The 19,213-nt window shown below is 42.0% G+C and overlaps 1 protein-coding gene across 4 annotated transcripts in view; it reads left to right on the top strand.

The window, feature by feature from the left end:
• LOC128665854 (nuclear RNA export factor 1-like) overlaps nt 1-19,213 on the top strand; it is a 127,313-nt gene that overhangs the window by 44,207 nt on the left and 63,893 nt on the right. For all 4 annotated transcript variants that reach the window (XM_053720085.1, XM_053720084.1, XM_053720082.1 and 1 more), the window contains 7 exons: nt 3,357-3,440; nt 4,210-4,314; nt 4,403-4,486; nt 4,626-4,695; nt 4,774-4,862; nt 18,856-18,963; nt 19,051-19,160. In XM_053720085.1, coding sequence (XP_053576060.1) covers nt 3,357-3,440; nt 4,210-4,314; nt 4,403-4,486; nt 4,626-4,695; nt 4,774-4,862; nt 18,856-18,963; nt 19,051-19,160 — 650 coding nt within the window. The remainder of the gene's footprint in view (nt 1-3,356; nt 3,441-4,209; nt 4,315-4,402; nt 4,487-4,625; nt 4,696-4,773; nt 4,863-18,855; nt 18,964-19,050; nt 19,161-19,213) is intronic.

Here is a 19,213-nt window from a genome sequence, read left to right as displayed (position 1 = left end):
ATATCTTAATACTCAGTCAAAAATATACAGAATTATACAAAAAGCAAAGATTCTTATTCCCTTATACGGGTTATCATCCTGTTTATAAATCCATCAGTGTTGGATATAACATTGTATTTTGCCCAAACATATCGTGTCATTTCTATCACCTATGTGATAACGTGCCATCAATCTCTCATATCCGGAAAAACGAAAGTTGCGTCACTTCCGGTTCCGGTCTTGCCGGAAATATGTCATATATGACGTCACTTCCGTGGTGTTTATATTGCAAACGTACACGTGCTTACTAGTGTTAAGAATCTCTCAAGCATCATATCTATAACTAGATTATGTACATCCAGTAAAACAGGTAGCTAGAAAATACAGAACAAACTCGTGAAAAACATGGTGTGATAGACCTATAACATATTAAACAATATAGTGAAAACTCAATTCAATTAAAACAGAGGATGGGCTAAAGCATAAGATATCGAAGCTCGTATATACAAATATACTAATGACAAGAGGTCTAATGGACATATCTCATAAAGCAATATGGTGTAGGCAATACAAAAATTGATTAGAATACCACACTTGTTACATTATTACATTGTTACTACTTAGGACATAGCGGTACCTCAACATGGGACATGGTGCAGTCAATTCACAACAACTTATGCCCCCAATACTTCTAAAGTTGGACAATCTATTAGAGAGCATTGGCATATTCTACTCTCGGATCCGAAACTGAAATTTGCTAAATACACCCTATAGTTGGATATAGACTCAATACCAATCTGAGATCTTTTTGGTCATTTCAGACCCCATTAAATGCTATAGAGATGAAGATCGAAAGACCACACGCAAGGGATGCTTTTGGTGCCCTAATCGCACAACATGTAATACTATAATAGCCACTAAGAAGTTCAACCATCCGCATGGCAATCAAAAATACACCATCAACCATCCTATTACGTGTACCATGACACATGTTGTGTACATAATTTGTCCATGTGGTCTACATTATGTAGGAAAGACGCAAGGAACTATCCGTGAAAGAATGGCCAACCATCGAGTCGCAATTAGACTGGCCATAAAGAAAGGGGAATCCGACCAACCGGTGGCACGTCACTGGTTGGTAGCAAAGCATCCAGTATTTGCCATCAAAGTAATTCTTATTGACAGCATCCCCAAATTGCCCCGTGGTGGGGATATAAACAAGCAGCTTCTAAGAAGAAAAGCAGAATGGATGTTTCGATTGGAGACCATACACCCAAAGAGACTTAATTGTTTACCTGATTTTTGAGCTTTGTCATAATGCAGTGTAGTCATGTGTCAGTGTAGAATGGGACACCATCAGGTTGTAGATGGGCACTGGGTAGGTGTGGCCTTCTGCCTTTTGACGGGATACTACCCCACACCATAGTTGTTGGTAACATTAAGGGATGGCGTGGATTACTTGTGGTTCACATGATCTCCTTGATTACCCCCTAGACCTTGGTAGGTGGTTCCCTTTCTCTACTAGTGACGCTAGTATACACTGTTAATTGACTGCACCATGTCCCATGTTGGGGTACCGCTATTTCCTAAGTGGTAACAATGTAATAATGTAACAAGTGTGGTATTCTAATCAATTTTTGTATTGCCTACACCATATTGCTTTATGAGATGTCCATTAGACCTCTTGTCATTAGTATATTTGTATATTCGAGCTTTGATACCTTACGCTGTTCACGTGTTTGTTCTGTATTTTCTAGCTACCTGTTTTTCTGGATGTACATCATCTAGGTATAGACATAATGCTTGAGAGATCCTTAACACTAGTAAGCACGTGTACGTTTGCAATATAAACGCCACGGAAGTGATATCATATGACGTATTTCCGGCAAGACCGGAACCGGAAGGGACACAACTTCTGATTTTTCGGATATGAGAGATTGATGGCACGTTATCACGTAGGTGATAGAAATGACACGATATGTTTGGGCACAATACAATGTTATGTCCATCACTGATGGATTTATAAACATGATGATAACCCGTATAAGGGAATAAGAATCTTTGCATTTTGTATAATTCTGTATATTTTTTGACTGAGTATTAAGATATATATTAAAGGGACAGTTTACTCAAAAATTTTCTCCCCTTTAATTTGTTCCCAATGATCCATTTTACCTGATGGAGTATATTAAATTGTTTCCGTTACCCTTATATTGACATTTGAATTAGTTTATTGAGCATGTGGTATCCCCACCCATCCTGAAAGTTTTTGGCCTCAAGGCCAAGCTGTGTTAACACAGCCAGTAGAAGAAATTACACTCCCAGTGGGCTATAGAAGAGATAAGGTAATAAAATGTTAATTTTCCATTGTTCTCTCAAAGTATTGGCGATTGGTTTACAGACAGATATAAGATAAAGAAGCATGTATATGTACACAATGTCATAAAGTAATGAGATCTGATTATACCTACAAGCTCAACCCATTTTATTAGGTTGTGGCTTCAAAACACAAAACAAGCTAATTTTATATACACAAATAAACCTTAAAAAAGCAAATCTTATACATTTTATATTCTGCAGCTGGTAAAAAAAGTAATTGGAAACACATTAAGGGAAAAACTATTTTATAGTATACTGTCCCTTTAACACCGGAAGTGAAGGTTGTTAACTTCCGAGTTCACTTTAAACTATACTGGAAATGATGTATGTTTGGCGCTTTTTTTTTTTTTTTTTAACCGGAAGAAGGAGGTAACAGTTTGTTATTTCACTGTATTTAAGCACGGTTTTGTGTGTACACTGGGTGTTCTGAGGAAGGGGAGTTTTATTCCCCAAAACGTCAATAAATTTGACTCATTTGAAAAATCCTGGTTCGCCTCTGTTGTAGCTATTATACACTGAAAAACCAGGTGGTTGACCCCAGGAGGGCGGATTCACATTGGAACTGATTTTCCCTCCAATGATGCAGAGGAATCCAGATCAAATCTGAGAGAGATGTACCTGGGGGTAACCACTGCTTTTTCATAATACCTAAGTGCACTAGGCCACACCCCCATGCAGATATTGTAAGAGTCGGAACACTTGCCTCAAGATATATACCGGTGTATGTATATATATATGTATGTATATATGTATGTATGTGTATATATATATATATATATATATATATATATATATATATATATATATATATATATATATATATATATATATATATATATATATATATATATATATATATATATATATATATATTCACATTTTGTTTAGTCCTTATATCATTATCGAGAAAACTGGTGCTGTATAAATCAGATGCTACTGATGAGATGATCTAATAACTGTTTATGGTTCCTGTTTTGTTCATTTTACATTACCCTCAGATTCCTTATGGGAAGAAATATGAGAAGACCTGGCTTCTTACCCTGCTACAGAATGCCTGCAAGGTGCCCTTCACTGCTGTTGGGGTATGAGCTGCTTTATATTTTTTTTTATCTAATTTCCCAGTCTTGTGCTTTTAAATAGCACCCCCTCCCTTGCTCTTTCTTTGTCTCTCCCTACACACACACTTGTTAGTGTTAAATGGACTTGTATTATTGTACTAACCATTCATTACAGGATGTTATTTTATTAATGTCGCTTAGTGCCTTGTGAAAGGGTTAAACACATAGTAGACCTCCCAAGAGTGCTGCAATACACTCAGGATCTTGATAGGGGCTTTAGCTATGTGTTTAATCCCTGCAGTGGGGTTACATATAGTTCCCTAGGGACATAATGCTCTGAGTCAGGGCTCGACAAACCCAGGAGCCTGGGAGCCACTGGCTCCTAGAATTTTACCCCTGGCTCCTAACTTTTGGGTTATTCTCCATATATCTATATACAAATCCAACTGTCTGGCTCCTAAAAATATGCCTGGCTCCTAAATATTCTTACTGGCTCCTAATTTTTGAACAGATTTGTCAAGCACTGCTCTGAGTTACTTATTCCACGAACATGTCCTTTTGACAATCTTCATAGCCTCAAATTACCTCCTTTTCACAGCTTTTGTTCGTGTATGTATGTATGTATGTATGTGTGTGTGTGTATATATATATATATATATATATATATATATATATGTATGTGTATATGTATATATATATATATATATATATATATATATATATATATATATATGTATATATAAATCACTCACACACACACTCTTCCTCACGCCCTTACTTTGCTATTTTGCAGTATCATATAGAACACAACCAGGCTCACTTTTATGTAGAAGGCTCAGAGACTGCCAGAGCCCTTAGGAAAATCTCCAGATCTTTGACTGACAGAGAGAATTTCAAGGTGAGGATTGTTGTTTGCCATCACTGTCTGTCCTCTCTTGTGCGTTTCTTCTTTTTTTAATTTTTTTTTAATTCTTTTCTCCTTTCAGATCGCAATATTAACACGTGCTACTGCTGCTCCCCCTCAAATGGAGTCCAAAGACATGAAGCCTGAGGAAGTAGAGCATTTTAAGGTAGCAGTGGCTTAGCATATGCAATGGTGGTCATCATATCTTCCTGCTTATAGTTCATTTGCTGGGACCTGCCTTACCTCTTTCCCATCAGACAACTCCCATTGCCTTGCCTGCTAATACTGTGGTTTGTCTCCCCTAGAGATGCATGGAGAAGAGATACGATGGAGCACATCAGGCTCTGGATATGAAGTCTTTGCGTAGTGACCCAGGTACTCATAACTTCCTTTAATCTCTTATGTGTTCTTTACATTTTGATGATCCTCAACCCTGATTTTTCTTTCCATCAGATCTGATTGCTAACAAGATAGACTTCATCCTCGGCAGAAAGTCGTACATGCAAGCTATGCTAAAAATCATCAAGGACAATGTGCCCGAGGTGCGACTTTGTGTATTCACATACAAGATTTGTTTTCCTTGTGTTCAGTTATTTGTCCCTTGGGCTTCTCTCACTTTCCTTTTTGTTATAGTCTGTTGTATTATTTAGTTTGTGGTTCCTCTTTTTAATGACACGATGAGTCCACGGATCATCTTAATTGCTATTGGGAATACCACTCCTGCCCTGTAGGAGGCGGCAAAGAGCACCACAGCAAAGCTGTTAAATATCACCTCCCTTCCCACCCAACCCAGTCATTCTCTTTGCCTACGTTAAGTGCAAGAAGGTGGTAAAGTGAGGTGTTAAAAAATAAAAAACTCTTGATTGAAGATCTTTTTCTAATAGTACAAGATTGTGCTGTTTTTGTTTTAGGGTGTAGCCGTAGTCCATATCAGTCTCTTCAGTAGAGCAGTGGTGGCTTTAGAGCAATGGGAACTTGTGGGGCATAATTCTCACTGCGCCTCCCATACATTGATGCTGCCCTACTCCTGGAAAACCTGAGAGAGATTTACTCAGAACTTTCTTTTCTCCTGTTAAGTGTAGTCAGTCCACGGGTCATCCATTACTTATGGAATATTTCTCTTCCTAACAGGAAACTGCAAGAGAATTACCCAGCAGAGCTTGCTATATAGCTCCTCCCCTCACCTATCATACTCAGTCATTCTCTTGCAGCCTAACTAAAAAGGAAGCTGTGAGAGATCTGTGGTGTTTTTTAACTTAGTTTATTTCTACAATCAAAAGTTTGTTATTTTTAAATGGCACTTGAGTGTGCTGTTTATTCTCAGGCAGCATTAGAAGAAGAATCTGCCTGGGTTTCTTTCTATGGTCTTAGCAGACGTAAATAAGATCCACTGGCTGTTTCTCATCTGAGGCGTGAGGTAACTTCAGAGAAGGGGAATAGCATGCAGGGCTCCCCTGCAACAAATGAGGTATGCGCAGTAATTTATTTTCTGAGGAATGGAATTGACTGAGAAAATACTGCTGATACCATTGTAAAGTAAGTTCAGCCTTAAATGCAGTGATAGCGACTGGTATCAGGCTGATGTGTGTGTGTGTACACTGAATGTATTTTCTAAGGAATGGAATTGACTCTTAAAATACTGTTAATACTGAAATAATGTATGAGCCTTAACTGCAGTAAAAGCGACTGGTAGCAGGCTTATTAATAATAATACATAACTTTCAAATGTATGTTTAAAACGTTTACTGGCATGTTAATCGTTTTATGTGAGGTACTTGGTGATAAAACTTATTAGGGCATGATTTTTACCACATGGCCATTTTTGTTTTCTGCATAGAAACAGTTTCTGAGCTTCCCCACTGTTGTAATATGAGTGGGAGGGGCCTATTTTAGCGCTTTTTTACACAGTAAAAATTCAGTCACAATCTGTCTACTTCATCCTCCATGATCCAGATCGTCTCTAGAGAGCTCAGGGGTCTTCAAAATCCATTTTGAGGGAGGTAATCAGTCACAGTAGTCCTGTGACCGTGTATTTGACTGTGAGAAAAACGTTAATTATATAATTATCAGTTTTTGGGTACTAAGGGGTTAATCATCCATTTGCTGGTGGGTGCAATCCTTTGCTAACTTAATACATTTACTGTGAAAATTTGGTTGCTATAACTATTTTTGATCATTGTTATTTCAACTGTGTTAGTTTTTCTGTGCTTCTTAAAGGCACAGTAACGTTTTTTATATTGCTTGTAAATTAATTTTGAAAAGTATTTCCAAGTTGCTAGTCTCATTGCTAGTTTGTTTAAACATGTCTGACTCAGATGAATCTCTTTGTTCACTATGTTTAAAGGCCAATGTGGAGCCCAATAGAAATTTGTGCACTCAATGTATAGATGTCACTTTAAATAAAAGTCAAACTTTATATGTTAAGAAATTATCACCAGACAACGAGGGGGAAGTTATGCCGACTAACTCTCCTCACGTGTCAGTACCTTCGCCTCCCGCTCAGGAGGTGCGTGATATTGTGGCGCCAAGTACATCAGGGCGGCCCATACAAATCACTTTGCAAGACATGGCTACTGTTATGACAGAAGTACTGTCTAAATTGCCAGAATTAAGAGGTAAGCGCGATCACTCTGGAGTTAGAACAGAGCGCGCTGATAATGGTAGAGCCATGTCTGATACTGCGTCACAATTTGCAGAACATGAGGACGGAGAGCTTCATTCTGTGGGTGACGGGTCTGATCCGGGTAAACTGGATTCAGAGATTTCAAATTTTAAATTTAAGCTTGAGAACCTCTGCGTATTGCTAGGGGAGGTATTAGCGGCTCTGAATGATTGTAACACGGTTGCAATTCCAGAGAAAGTATGTAGGCTGGATAAATATTTTGCGGTACCGGTGTGTACTGACGTTTTTCCTATACCTAAAAGGCTTACAGAAATTGTTAACAAGGAGTGGGATACACCCGGTGTGCCCTTTTCACCACCTCCTATATTTAGAAAAATGTTTCCAATAGACGCCACCACACGGGACTTATGGCAGACGGTCTCTAAGGTGGAGGGAGCAGTTTCTACTTTGGCTAAGCGCACCACTATCCCGGTGGAGGATAGCTGTGCTTTTTCAGATCCAATGGATAAAAAGTTAGAGGGTTACCTTAAGAAAATGTTTGTTCAACAAGGTTTTATATTACAACCCCTTGCATGCATTGCGCCTGTTACTGCTGCGGCGGCATTCTGGTTTGAGTCTCTGGAAGAGACCATTCGCACAGCTCCATTGGATGAAATTATGAACAAGCTTAAAACCCTTAAGCTAGCTAACTCATTTGTTTCTGATGCCGTCGTACACTTAACCAAACTTACGGCTAAGAACTCCGGATTCGCCATTCAAGCGCGCAGAGCGCTGTGGCTTAAATCCTGGTCAGCTGACGTGACTTCTAAATCCAAATTGCTTAATATTCCTTTCAAAGGGCAGACCTTATTCGGGCCCGGCTTGAAAGAAATTATTGCTGACATTACGGGAGGTAAGGGCCATGCTCTACCTCAGGACAGGGCCAAATCAAAGGCCAAACAGTCTAATTTTCGTGCCTTTCGTAACTTCAAGGCAGGAGCAGCATCAACTTCCTCCGCTCCAAAACAGGAAGGAGCTGTTGCTCGTTACAGGCAGGGCTGGAAAGTTAACCAGTCCTGGAACAGGGGCAAGCAGGCCAAGAAACCTGCTGCTGCCCCCAAGACAGCATGAAGAGAGGGCCCCCTATCCGGAAACGGATCTAGTGGGGGGCAGACTTTCTCTCTTCGCCCAGGCTTGGGCAAGAGATGTCCAGGATCCCTGGGCTTTGGAGATCATATCTCAGGGATATCTCCTGGACTTCAGAACTTCTCCTCCACGGGGGAGATTTCATCTTTCAAGGTTATCAACAAACCAAACAAAGAAAGAGGCGTTTCTACGCTGTGTACAAGACCTCTTACTAATGGGGGTAATCCACCCAGTTCCGCGGACGGAACACGGGCAGGGATTCTATTCAAATCTATTTGTGGTTCCCAAAAAAGAGGGAACCTTCAGACCAATCTTGGACTTAAAAATCCTAAACAAATTTCTAAGAGTTCCATCATTCAAAATGGAAACTATTCGAACCATCCTTCCCATGATCCAAGAGGGTCAGTACATGACCATGGTGGACTTAAAGGATGCCTACCTTCACATACCGATTCACAAGGACCATTACCGGTATCTGAGATTTGCCTTCCTAGACAGGCATTGCCAGTTTGTAGCTCTTCCCTTCGGATTAGCTACGGCCCCAAGAATCTTTACAAAAATTCTAGGATCACTTCTGGCGGTACTAAGACCGCAAGGCATAGCGGTGACTCCGTACCTAGACGACATTCTGATACAAGCGTCAAGTTTTCAAGCTGCCAAGTCTCATACAGAGAGAGTTCTGGCATTTCTGAGGTTGCATGGGTGGAAGGTGAACGTGGAAAAGAGTTCTCTATTACCACTTACAAGAGTTCCCTTTCTAGGGACTCTTATAGATTCTGTAGAGATGAAAATTTACCTGACCGAGGCCAGTTTATTAAAACTTCAAAATGCTTGCCGTGTCCTTCACTCCATTCCACACCCGTCAGTAGCTCAGTGCATGGAAGTAATCGGCTTAATGGTAGCGGCAATGGACATAGTACCATTTGCGCGCCTGCATCTCAGACCGCTGCAATTGTGCATGCTAAGTCAGTGGAACGGGGATTACTCAGATTTGTCCCCCCTACTAAATCTGGATCAAGACCAGAGATTCTCTTCTATGGTGGCTCTCTCGGCCACATCTGTCCAAGGGGATGACCTTTCGCAGGCCAGATTGGACGATTGTAACAACAGACGCCAGCCTTCTAGGCTGGGGAGCAGTCTGGAATTCCCTGAAAGCTCAGGGATTATGGACTCAGGAGGAGAAACTCCTCCCAATAAATATTCTGGAGTTAAGAGCAATATTAAATGCTCTCCTAGCTTGGCCTCAGTTAGCAACTCTGAGGTTCATCAGATTTCAGTCGGACAACATCACGACTGTGGCTTACATCAACCATCAAGGGGGAACCAGAAGTTCCCTAGCGATGTTGGAAGTCTCAAAGATAATTTGCTGGGCAGAGTCTCACTCTTGCCACCTGTCAGCGATCTACATCCCAGGCGTGGAGAACTGGGAGGCGGATTTTCTAAGTCGCCAGACTTTTCATCCGGGAGAGTGGGAGCTCCATCCGGAGGTCTTTGCTCAACTGATTCGTCGTTGGGGCAAACCAGATCTGGATCTCATGGCGTCTCGTCAGAACGCCAAGCTTCCTTGTTACGGATCCAGGTCCAGGGACCCGGGAGCGGTGCTGATAGATGCTCTGACAGCCCCTTGGGTCTTCAACATGGCTTATGTGTTTCCACCATTCCCAATGCTTCCTCGTTTGATTGCCAAGATCAAACAGGAGAGAGCTTCGGTGATTCTGATAGCGCCTGCGTGGCCACGCAGGACCTGGTATGCAGACCTTGTGGACATGTCGTCCTGTCCACCGTGGTCTCTGCCTCTGAGACAGGACCTTCTAATTCAGGGTCCTTTCAAACATCCAAATCTAATTTCTCTGAGGCTGACTGCATGGAGATTGAACGCTTGATTCTATCAAAGCGTGGTTTCTCGGAGTCGGTTATTGATACCTTAATACAGGCTAGGAAGCCTGTTACCAGAAAAATTTACCATAAAATATGGCGTAAATATTTACGTTGGTGCGAATCCAAGAGTTACTCATGGAGTAAGGTTAGGATTCCGAGGATATTGTCCTTTCTACAAGAGGGTTTAGAAAAGGGCTTATCTACTAGTTCGTTAAAGGGACAGATTTCTGCTCTGTCTATTCTTCTACACAAACGTCTGGCTGAAGTTCCAGACGTTCAGGCTTTCTGTCAGGCTTTAACTAGGATTAAGCCTGTGTTTAAGTCTGTTGCTCCGCCGTGGAGCTTAAACTTAGTTCTTAATGTTCTTCAAGGCGTTCCATTTGAACCCCTTCATTCCATTGATATCAAGTTGTTATCTTGGAAAGTTCTGTTTTTGATGGCTATTTCCTCGGCTCGAAGAGTCTCTGAGTTATCTGCCTTACATTGTGATTCTCCTTATCTGATTTTTCATTCAGACAAGGTAGTCCTGCGTACTAAACCTGGGTTCTTACCTAAGGTAGTTACTAACAGGAATATCAATCAAGAGATTGTTGTTCCATCTCTGTGTCCTAACCCTTCTTCAAAGAAGGAACGACTTTTGCATAATCTGGACGTAGTCCGTGCCCTGAAATTATATTTGCAGGCAACTAAGGATTTTCGTCAAACTTCTTCCCTGTTTGTCGTTTACTCTGGACAGAGGAGAGGTCAAAAGGCTTCGGCTACCTCTCTCTCTTTTTGGCTTCGTAGCATAATACGCTTAGCCTATGAGACTGCTGGACAGCAGCCTCCTGAAAGGATTACAGCTCATTCTACTAGAGCTGTGGCTTCCACCTGGGCCTTTAAAAATGAGGCTTCTGTTGAACAGATTTGCAAGGCTGCGACTTGGTCTTCGCTTCACACTTTTTCAAAATTTTACAAATTTGACACTTTTGCTTCGTCGGAGGCTATTTTTGGGAGAAAGGTACTTCAGGCAGTGGTTCCTTCTGTTTAATGTTCCTGCCTTGTCCCTCCCTTCATCCGTGTACTTTAGCTTTGGTATTGGTATTCCATAAGTAATGGATGACCCGTGGACTGACTACACTTAACAGGAGAAAACATAATTTATGCTTACCTGATAAATTCCTTTCTCCTGTAGTGTAGTCAGTCCACGGCCCGCCCTGTTTTTACGGCAGGTCTAAATTTTAATTAAACTCCAGTCACCACTGTACCCTATGGTTCCTCCTTTCTCGTCTGCTTTGGTCGAATGACTGAGTATGATAGGTGAGGGGAGGAGCTATATAGCAAGCTCTGCTGGGTAATTCTCTTGCAGTTTCCTGTTAGGAAGAGAAATATTCCATAAGTAATGGATGACCCGTGGACTGACTACACTACAGGAGAAAGGAATTTATCAGGTAAGCATAAATTATGTTTTTATTCACAGGTCCATGTGAGGGAGAGGACCTCTCAAACCTGGAACTGCCTTGCTGTCAGGAAGCAGATGAGGTAAGTGCTGACTTTCTTTCTGGGGGATAGGAATGGACTCAGAAATAAAGGTTGGGCACTTTATTCAGTGAATGGGACAAACCTCATGCTTGACAATATTAGATTCCCCTTAGAGCATAGGGGACATTTGGGCAGCGTAGCAGCAGGCACTGGGGGTGATTTTTTTTATACTTTTACTTTGGTGGTTCCACATCTCCCGGCGGTTTAGTAACTTTATTAACCGACCGTGAGATTCCTTTTGTCATGCCCATGATGGGAGGTTCCCCAGGAAGCGCCTCCTAATGCGCACTTTTTTTCCTGTTGCTACACTCCATGATATAAAAGCTCTACGCATATCTACATCGTAGCTGCGTGTAAACACCTGACACTGACATTTCTGTGCTGGAGACCGACAGTGCTTCTGAAAGTCTATTTGCGGTTACGGCCCTTACTCAGAGAAGGTAGGCACCTCAGCAAAGTATTGCTGAGGTGTTTGCTAGTTTATTTTAGGGTTTTTACGCCTATCTACACTATATTTGCTCAAACAATATAAAAAAGTTTATTATTTAAAGGGACAGTAACGTTTTTTTGGTTTTTGCATTTTACTAATAAAAATTCAATCTTTTATACCAAATTGTTTAATTGTGTGTTACAATGGACCAAGAGGCCTTACAAAGTGTCACTTGCTCTCTATGTTTTAATGCCAATGTGGAACCACCAATCCCTTTCTGTTCCTTATGTATTGAGAGAACTTTAAGCTACAGGGATACGGATATCTGTGAATAAGAATCACAAGAGGGCGTCTCCTAGTGTAATACTGCAAGTAAAACCCACGATAGCAGATCTTGAAAGAAAATATACTCACAAAATGAGCAGCACCAATGTGCTAAGTGACACAAGCTGAGATATCACAGTTTCCCAGCAAACGGATCCTCTTAAGGATGTAGGGGCCCAGGGGTGCCCTATAGCAGGTACAGGTAAGACTCAGGCTTCCTGAGATGCCTGAGGAAACAGCTAGTACAGCTGAGAAACGCGTTGCAATCTATTTTAAACTGTGTGTTTACTCACTCTGGGTACTGCACACACCCATTGGTTTTATATCAACAGGTTTTAACAAAAAATAAAATGGTTTTGCTGAACTATATTGGAAGCCTGAGTCTTACCTGTAACTGCTATTGGGCACCCCTGGGCCCCTACATCCTTAAGAGGATCCGTTTGCTGGGAAACTGTGATATCTCAGCTTGTGTCACTTAGCACATTGGTGCTGCTCATTTTGTGAGTATATTTTCTTTCAAGATCTGCTATCGTGGGTTTTACTTGAAGTATTACACTAGGAGGCGCCCTCTTTTGTGATTCTTAATCACAGATATCCGGATTCCTTATCTTCTGCTTGGAGAGGAGCTGCCTTAACTACAATACTGGCTTACACCATGGGAGCTATATTATACCATCACTGACGACTGCTCTGGGACTCAATTGATCCATCCTGTGTTCTTCAATAAGGACTCGGCTAAGACTTTTATTTATTTGATTTACAGCATATTGTCTTTTTTACTTTTATTTTATCTGTATATCACTGTGTGAGATATATTAATCATTTGTTCTATTATACAAAGTTATTGCAAGTATAGTAGCTAAAACATTTATGTATACACATCTATTACATTACATTATATTATCTAGTTTCTTCTAGCACCCCCTAGAGTTGGACATGTTAGTGTACCAACAGCTGGTAAAGCTACAGGGATAGACTTTTTTTCTGAGCCAACATTTTCTAAAGAGGATGTTGTTCAGGAATCTAATGATAATGTTTAATATATGTCGCAGCTTTCTCCTCAAGCGTTCCAAATTTTACCTCCCTCACATGCAGTGCCCTGCGCTTCCTCTCTAGCTCCCGCTGGAGTTACTTTAAAAGACATCGCTTCTCTCATCTCTTCTGCAGTTTTAGATGCGTTGTCTGCTTTCCCAATGTTGCAGGGAAAGCATAAGAGGAAAATCAGACATTCAGTTGTTGCTATTTCAGATGTCCCCTCACAGAAGCCTGAGGAGGAGGATAACGTAGTAGCATCTGAAGGTGAAATTTCAGATTCTGACAGTGTAATTCCTCTTGCTGATACTGAAGTGGTATCCTTCAGGTTTAAGCTAGAACACCTCCGTCTGTTACTTGAGGTTTTAGCTACATTGCACGACGGCGATTCCACGGTCGTTGTTACTCTTAAGAAATCCAGTAAGCTGAACAAATATTTTGAGGTACCTTCCTCAAAGTTTTTTCCGGTACCAGACCGAGCTTCTGAGATCATTGCTAAGGAATGGGAGAGACCGGGTATACCTTTTTCTCCATCTCCTATATTTAAAAAGATGTTTCACATAGCTGACTCGGTTAAGGAGGCTTGGCAAACAGTCCCCAAGGTGGAAGGAGCTGTCTCCACCTTAGCTAAAAGAACTACTATACTCAGAGGATGGTTGTACTTTCAAAGATCCTATGGACAAATTAGAGGGGTTAAAAAAAAAAAGATGTTTGTACACCAGGGCTTACAATGGCAGCCAGCTGTGTGCATTGCTACCGTCACTAGTGCGGCGGCATATTGGTTTGATGCATTTTCTGATGCTATCAGGACAGAAACTCCCCTGGATGAAATCCAGGATAGGATATAAGCTCTTAAATTGGCTAATTCCTTTATTACGGATGCTTCCCTTCAAGTTATCAAACTGGGAGCAAAGATTTCAGTTTTCTCTGTTCTAGCTCGCAGAACCTTATGGTTCTTCTAAGTCTAAGCTTTAAGCGATTCCTTACAAGGGGTAGACCTTGTTTGGGCCTGGCTTGACGGAAATTATCTCTGAAATTACGGGAGGTGAGGGTCATCTTCTCCCTCAGGATAAGAGAAACAAAAGTGACAACAGAGTAATTTTCATTCCTTTTGAAATTTCAAGGGAAATTCTTCCTCTTCCTCCTCCAAGCAGGATCAGTCTAAATCTTCCCGGAGACCCAATCAGTCTTGGAATAAGGGAAAACAATCCAAGAAGCCTGCTATTGAATCAAAGACAGCATGAAGGGCCTTGTAGGCCCGGATCTTGTAGGGGGCAGACTTTCCTTCGCTCAGGCTTGGGTTCGAGATGTTCAGGATCTATGGGCAGTAGAAATAGTGTCCCAGGGATACAAACTAGAGTTAAAGTTTTCCTCCCAGAGGTAGGTTTCTGCTTTCAAGATTATCTGTAGACCAGACAAAAAGAGAGGTGTTCTTACACTGTGTATGAGACCTCTCCGACCTGGAAGTAATAGTTCCTGTTCAGATTCAGGAACAAGGTCTGGGATTTTATTCCAATCGGATTGTGGTTCCCAAAAAAGAGTGAACCTTCAGGCCTATTTTAGATCTCAAGAGTCTAAACAAATTCCTTCAAGATGGAAACTATTCGTTCCATTCTCCCTTTGGTCCAAGAAGGTCAATTTATGACAACTGTGGATTTAAAGGACGCGTACTTGCATGTTCCCATTCACAGGGATCATCACAAGTTTCTAAGGTTTGCCTTTCTAGACAAACACTTCCAATTTGTGGCTCTTCCCTTCGGTCTTGCCACAGCTACCAGAATTTTCTCAAAGGTTCTGGGTTCGCTGTTGGCGGTGCTTCGGTTACGGGACATTGCAGTGGCATCCTATCTGGACGACATCCTAGTCCAGATGCCATCCTTACAACAAGCAAGATCCCACACAGAAATGTTATCTTTCCTGTGATCTCACGGATGGAAGGTAAATTTGGTAGAGTTCCTTAGTCCCAAAGACAAGGGTGACTTTCTTGGGAACCATAATAGATTCCCTATCAATGAAGATTTTTCTGACAGAAGTCAGGAAATCAAAGATTTTCGATACTTGTCTGGCTCTTCAGTCCTCTCCTCGGCCATCAGTGGCTCAGTGCATGGAGCTAATCAGGCTGATGGTAGCGACAATGGACATCATCCCGTTTGCTCTGTTCCACCTCAGACCTCTGCAGTTAAACATACTCGGGCAATGGAACGGAGATTATGCGGACTTGTCTCCTCGAATACTTCTGGAGCAGGAGACAAGGGATTCTCTTCAATGGTGGTTGTCTCTGGATCATCTCTCCCAGAGAACCTGCTTTCGCAGACCATCTTGGGTGATTGTGACAACAGACGCCAGCTTTCTAGGATGGGGAGCAGTCTGGGGCTCCCTAAAGGCTTGGAGTTTGGACTCAGTCAGTGTCTGTTCTACCTATAAACATTCTGGAGCTGAGAGCGATCTTCAATGCTCTTCTGGCCTGGCCCCAGTTAGCCTCGGTCCAGTTTATCAGGTTCCAGTCGGACAACATAACTTCAGTGGCTTACATCAATCATCAGGGAGGAACGAGGAGTTCCTTAGCGATGACAGAAGTAACCAAAATAATCCAGTGGGCGGAGACCCACTCTTGCTGTCTGTCGGCGATCCACATCCCAGGGGTGGACAACGGGGAGGCGGACTTACTGAGCAGACAGACCTTTCATCCGGGGGAGTGGGGACTCCATCTGTAAGTATTTTCCAGACTGATTCTCAAATGGGGTCAGCCGGAATTGGATCTCATGGCATCTCGGCAGAATGCCAAGCTTCCGAGGTACAGGTCGAGGTCCAGGGATCCTCAGGCGGTACTGATAGATGCCCTGGCGGTACCTTGGATGTTCAGTCTTGCATACCTTTTTCCTCCGTTTGCTCTGCTTCCTCTGGTTATTGCTCGAATCAAGCAGGAGAGGGCCTCAATGATCCTCATTGCACCGGCTTGGCCTTGCAGGATTTGGTATGCAGACCTGGTGGACATGTCATCTCTGCCACCTTGGAGACTTCCGTTGAGGAAGGACCTTCTAATTCAGGTACCCTTCCTTCACCCAAACTTAGTTTCTCTGAAGCTGACTGCTTAGAGATTGAACGCTTAATTTTATCCAAGCGGGGCTTTTCAGAATCGGTCATAGAGACCATGGTTCAGGCTCGTAAACCTGTAACTAGAAAGATTTACCATAAGATATGGCGCAAATATCTCTCTTGGTGTGAATCCAAGGGCTTCTCTTGGAGTAGAGTTAAGATTCCTAGAATTTTGTCTTTTCTCTAAGAGGATTTGGAGAAAGGATTATCGACAAGTTCCCTAAAGGGTCAAATTTCTGCCTTTATTTTGTTACACAAACGTCTGGCAGATGTTCCAGATGTACAATCTTTCTCCAACATAGGTGTGTCCGGTCCACGGCGTCATCCTTACTTGTGGGATATTCTCTTCCCCAACAGGAAATGGCAAAGAGCCCAGCAAAGCTGGTCACATGATCCCTCCTAGGCTCCGCCTACCCCAGTCATTCTCTTTGCCGTTGTACAGGCAACATCTCCACGGAGATGGCTTAGAGTTTTTTAGTGTTTAACTAACAAAAACATTAACCAGGAGATTATCGTACCTTCTCTGTGCCCGAAACCAGTTTCAAAGAAGGAACGTTTGTTGCACAATTTGGATGTTGTTCGCGCTCTAAAATTCTATTTAGATGCTACAAAGGATTTTAGACAAACATCTTCCTTGTTTGTTGTTTATTCAGGTAAAAGGAGAGGTCAAAAAGCAACTTCTACCTCTCTCTCTTTTTGGATTAAAAGCATCATCAGATTGGCTTACGAGACTGCCGGACGGCAGCCTCCCGAAAGAATCACAGCTCATTCCACTAGGGCTGTGGCTTCCACATGGGCCTTCAAGAACGAGGCTTCTGTTGATCAGATATGTAGGGCAGCGACTTGGTCTTCACTGCACACTTTTACCAAATTTTACAAGTTTGATACTTTTGCTTCTTCTGAGGCTATTTTTGGGAGAAAGGTTTTGCAAGCCGTGGTGCCTTCCATTTAGGTGACCTGATTTGCTCCCTCCCTTCATCCGTGTCCTAAAGCTTTGGTATTGGTTCCCACAAGTAAGGATGACGCCGTGGACCGGACACACCTATGTTGGAGAAAACAGAATTTATGTTTACCTGATAAATTTCTTTCTCCAACGGTGTGTCCGGCCCACGGCCCGCCCTGGTTTTTTTAATCAGGTCTGATAATTTATTTTCTTTAACTACAGTCACCTCGGTACCATATGGTTTCTCCTATGCTAATATTCCTCCTTAACGTCGGTCGAATGACTGGGGTAGGCGGAGCCTAGGAGGGATCATGTGACCAGCTTTGCTGGGCTCTTTGCCATTTCCTGTTGGGGAAGAGAATATCCCACAAGTAAGGATGACGCCGTGGACCGGACACACCGTTGGAGAAAGAAATTTATCAGGTAAACATAAATTCTGTTTTTTGTCAGGCCTTGGTAAGGATCAGGCCTGTGTTTAAGCCAGTTACTCCTCCTTGGAGTCTTAATTTGGTTCTCAAAGTTCTTCAAGGGGCTCCGTTTGAGCATATGCATTCCTTAGATATCAAGTTGTTATCTTGGAAAGTTTTATTTCTTGTTGCTATTTCTTCTGCTCGCAGAGTGTCAGAGCTCTCGGCATTGCAGTATGTGTCACCTTACCTTATTTTTCATTCAGATAAGGTAGTTTTACGTACTAAATTAGGATTTCTTTTTAAGGTTGTTTCTGATTGGAACATTAATCAGGAGATTGTTGTTCCTTCCTTGTGTGGTTCGTGCCTTAAAGTGTTACCTGCAGGCGACTAAGGATTTTCGTCAGTCTTCTGCTTTGTTTGTGATTTTCTCAGGAAAACGTAAAGGACAGAAAGCTACAGCTACTTCTCTCTCTTTTTGGCTGAAGAGTATCATACGTTTTGCATATGAGACTGCTGGACAGCAGCCTCCAGAGAGTGTTACGGCTCACTCCACGAGGGCTGTTGCTTCCTCATGGGCATTAAAAAATGAAGCTTCTGTGGAACAGATTTGCAAGGCTGCAACTTTGTCCTTTCTTCACACTTTTTCAAATTTCTTTAAATTTGACACTTGCCTCGGCTGAGGCCGCTTTTGGGAGAGAGGTTCCTTCCGTTTAGGTTCCCTGTCTTCTCCCTCCTGTATCATCTGTGTACTCTACTCTAGCTTGGGTATTGATTCCCAATAGTAATTAAGATGATCCGTGGACTCATTGTGTCATTAAAAAGAAAATTTATGCTTACCTGATTTATTTATTTTTTTTACACGATGAGTCAACGGCCCGCCTGTTTTTGAAAGACAGGTTGCTGGTTATTATAAACTTCAGACACCTCTGCACGTTATTACTTCCTTTCTCTCTCTTAGACTGGGTTGGGAGGGAAGGGAGGTGGTATTTAACAGCTTTGCTGTGGTGCTCTTTGCCACCTCCTGCAGGGTAGGAGTGGTATTCCCAATAGTAATTAAGATGATCCATGGACTCATCGTGTCAAAAAAGAAATACATTTATCAGGTAAGCATAAATTTTCTTTTTTACTTTGTGATCTTGTCTTATCCTTCCAGTTGCTGTCTTTAGATGTCAGTAACAACAAACTCTACAGATTGGATGATATGGAAGAACTTCCACTCAAAGCTCCGAACCTGAAGATCTTAAATCTCTCTCAGAACATGGTAAAACACTTTATTTAAATCTATTTGCAAGGGCTGAAGAACCCCTTTGTTAATATAACTCACATTCTTCTTGGTTATTCTGCATAGCTGAGGTCTGACAGAGAACTGGATAAAGTGAAAGGTCTGAAATTGGAGGAGTTATGGCTAGACGGGAACCCTCTTTGTGATACTTTCCGAGACCAGACCAGCTACATCAGGTCAGTGAGGGGGGTTTCTTCTCATCCCTCTAAGGGACGGACACGCTGCATTC

This window comes from Bombina bombina, chromosome 7, assembly GCF_027579735.1.
Source record: "Bombina bombina isolate aBomBom1 chromosome 7, aBomBom1.pri, whole genome shotgun sequence".
NCBI classification, from domain to species: domain Eukaryota; kingdom Metazoa; phylum Chordata; class Amphibia; order Anura; family Bombinatoridae; genus Bombina; species Bombina bombina.
The sequence above is the reverse complement of the archived record's forward strand: the minus strand, read 5'-3'. Positions and strand labels throughout refer to the sequence as shown.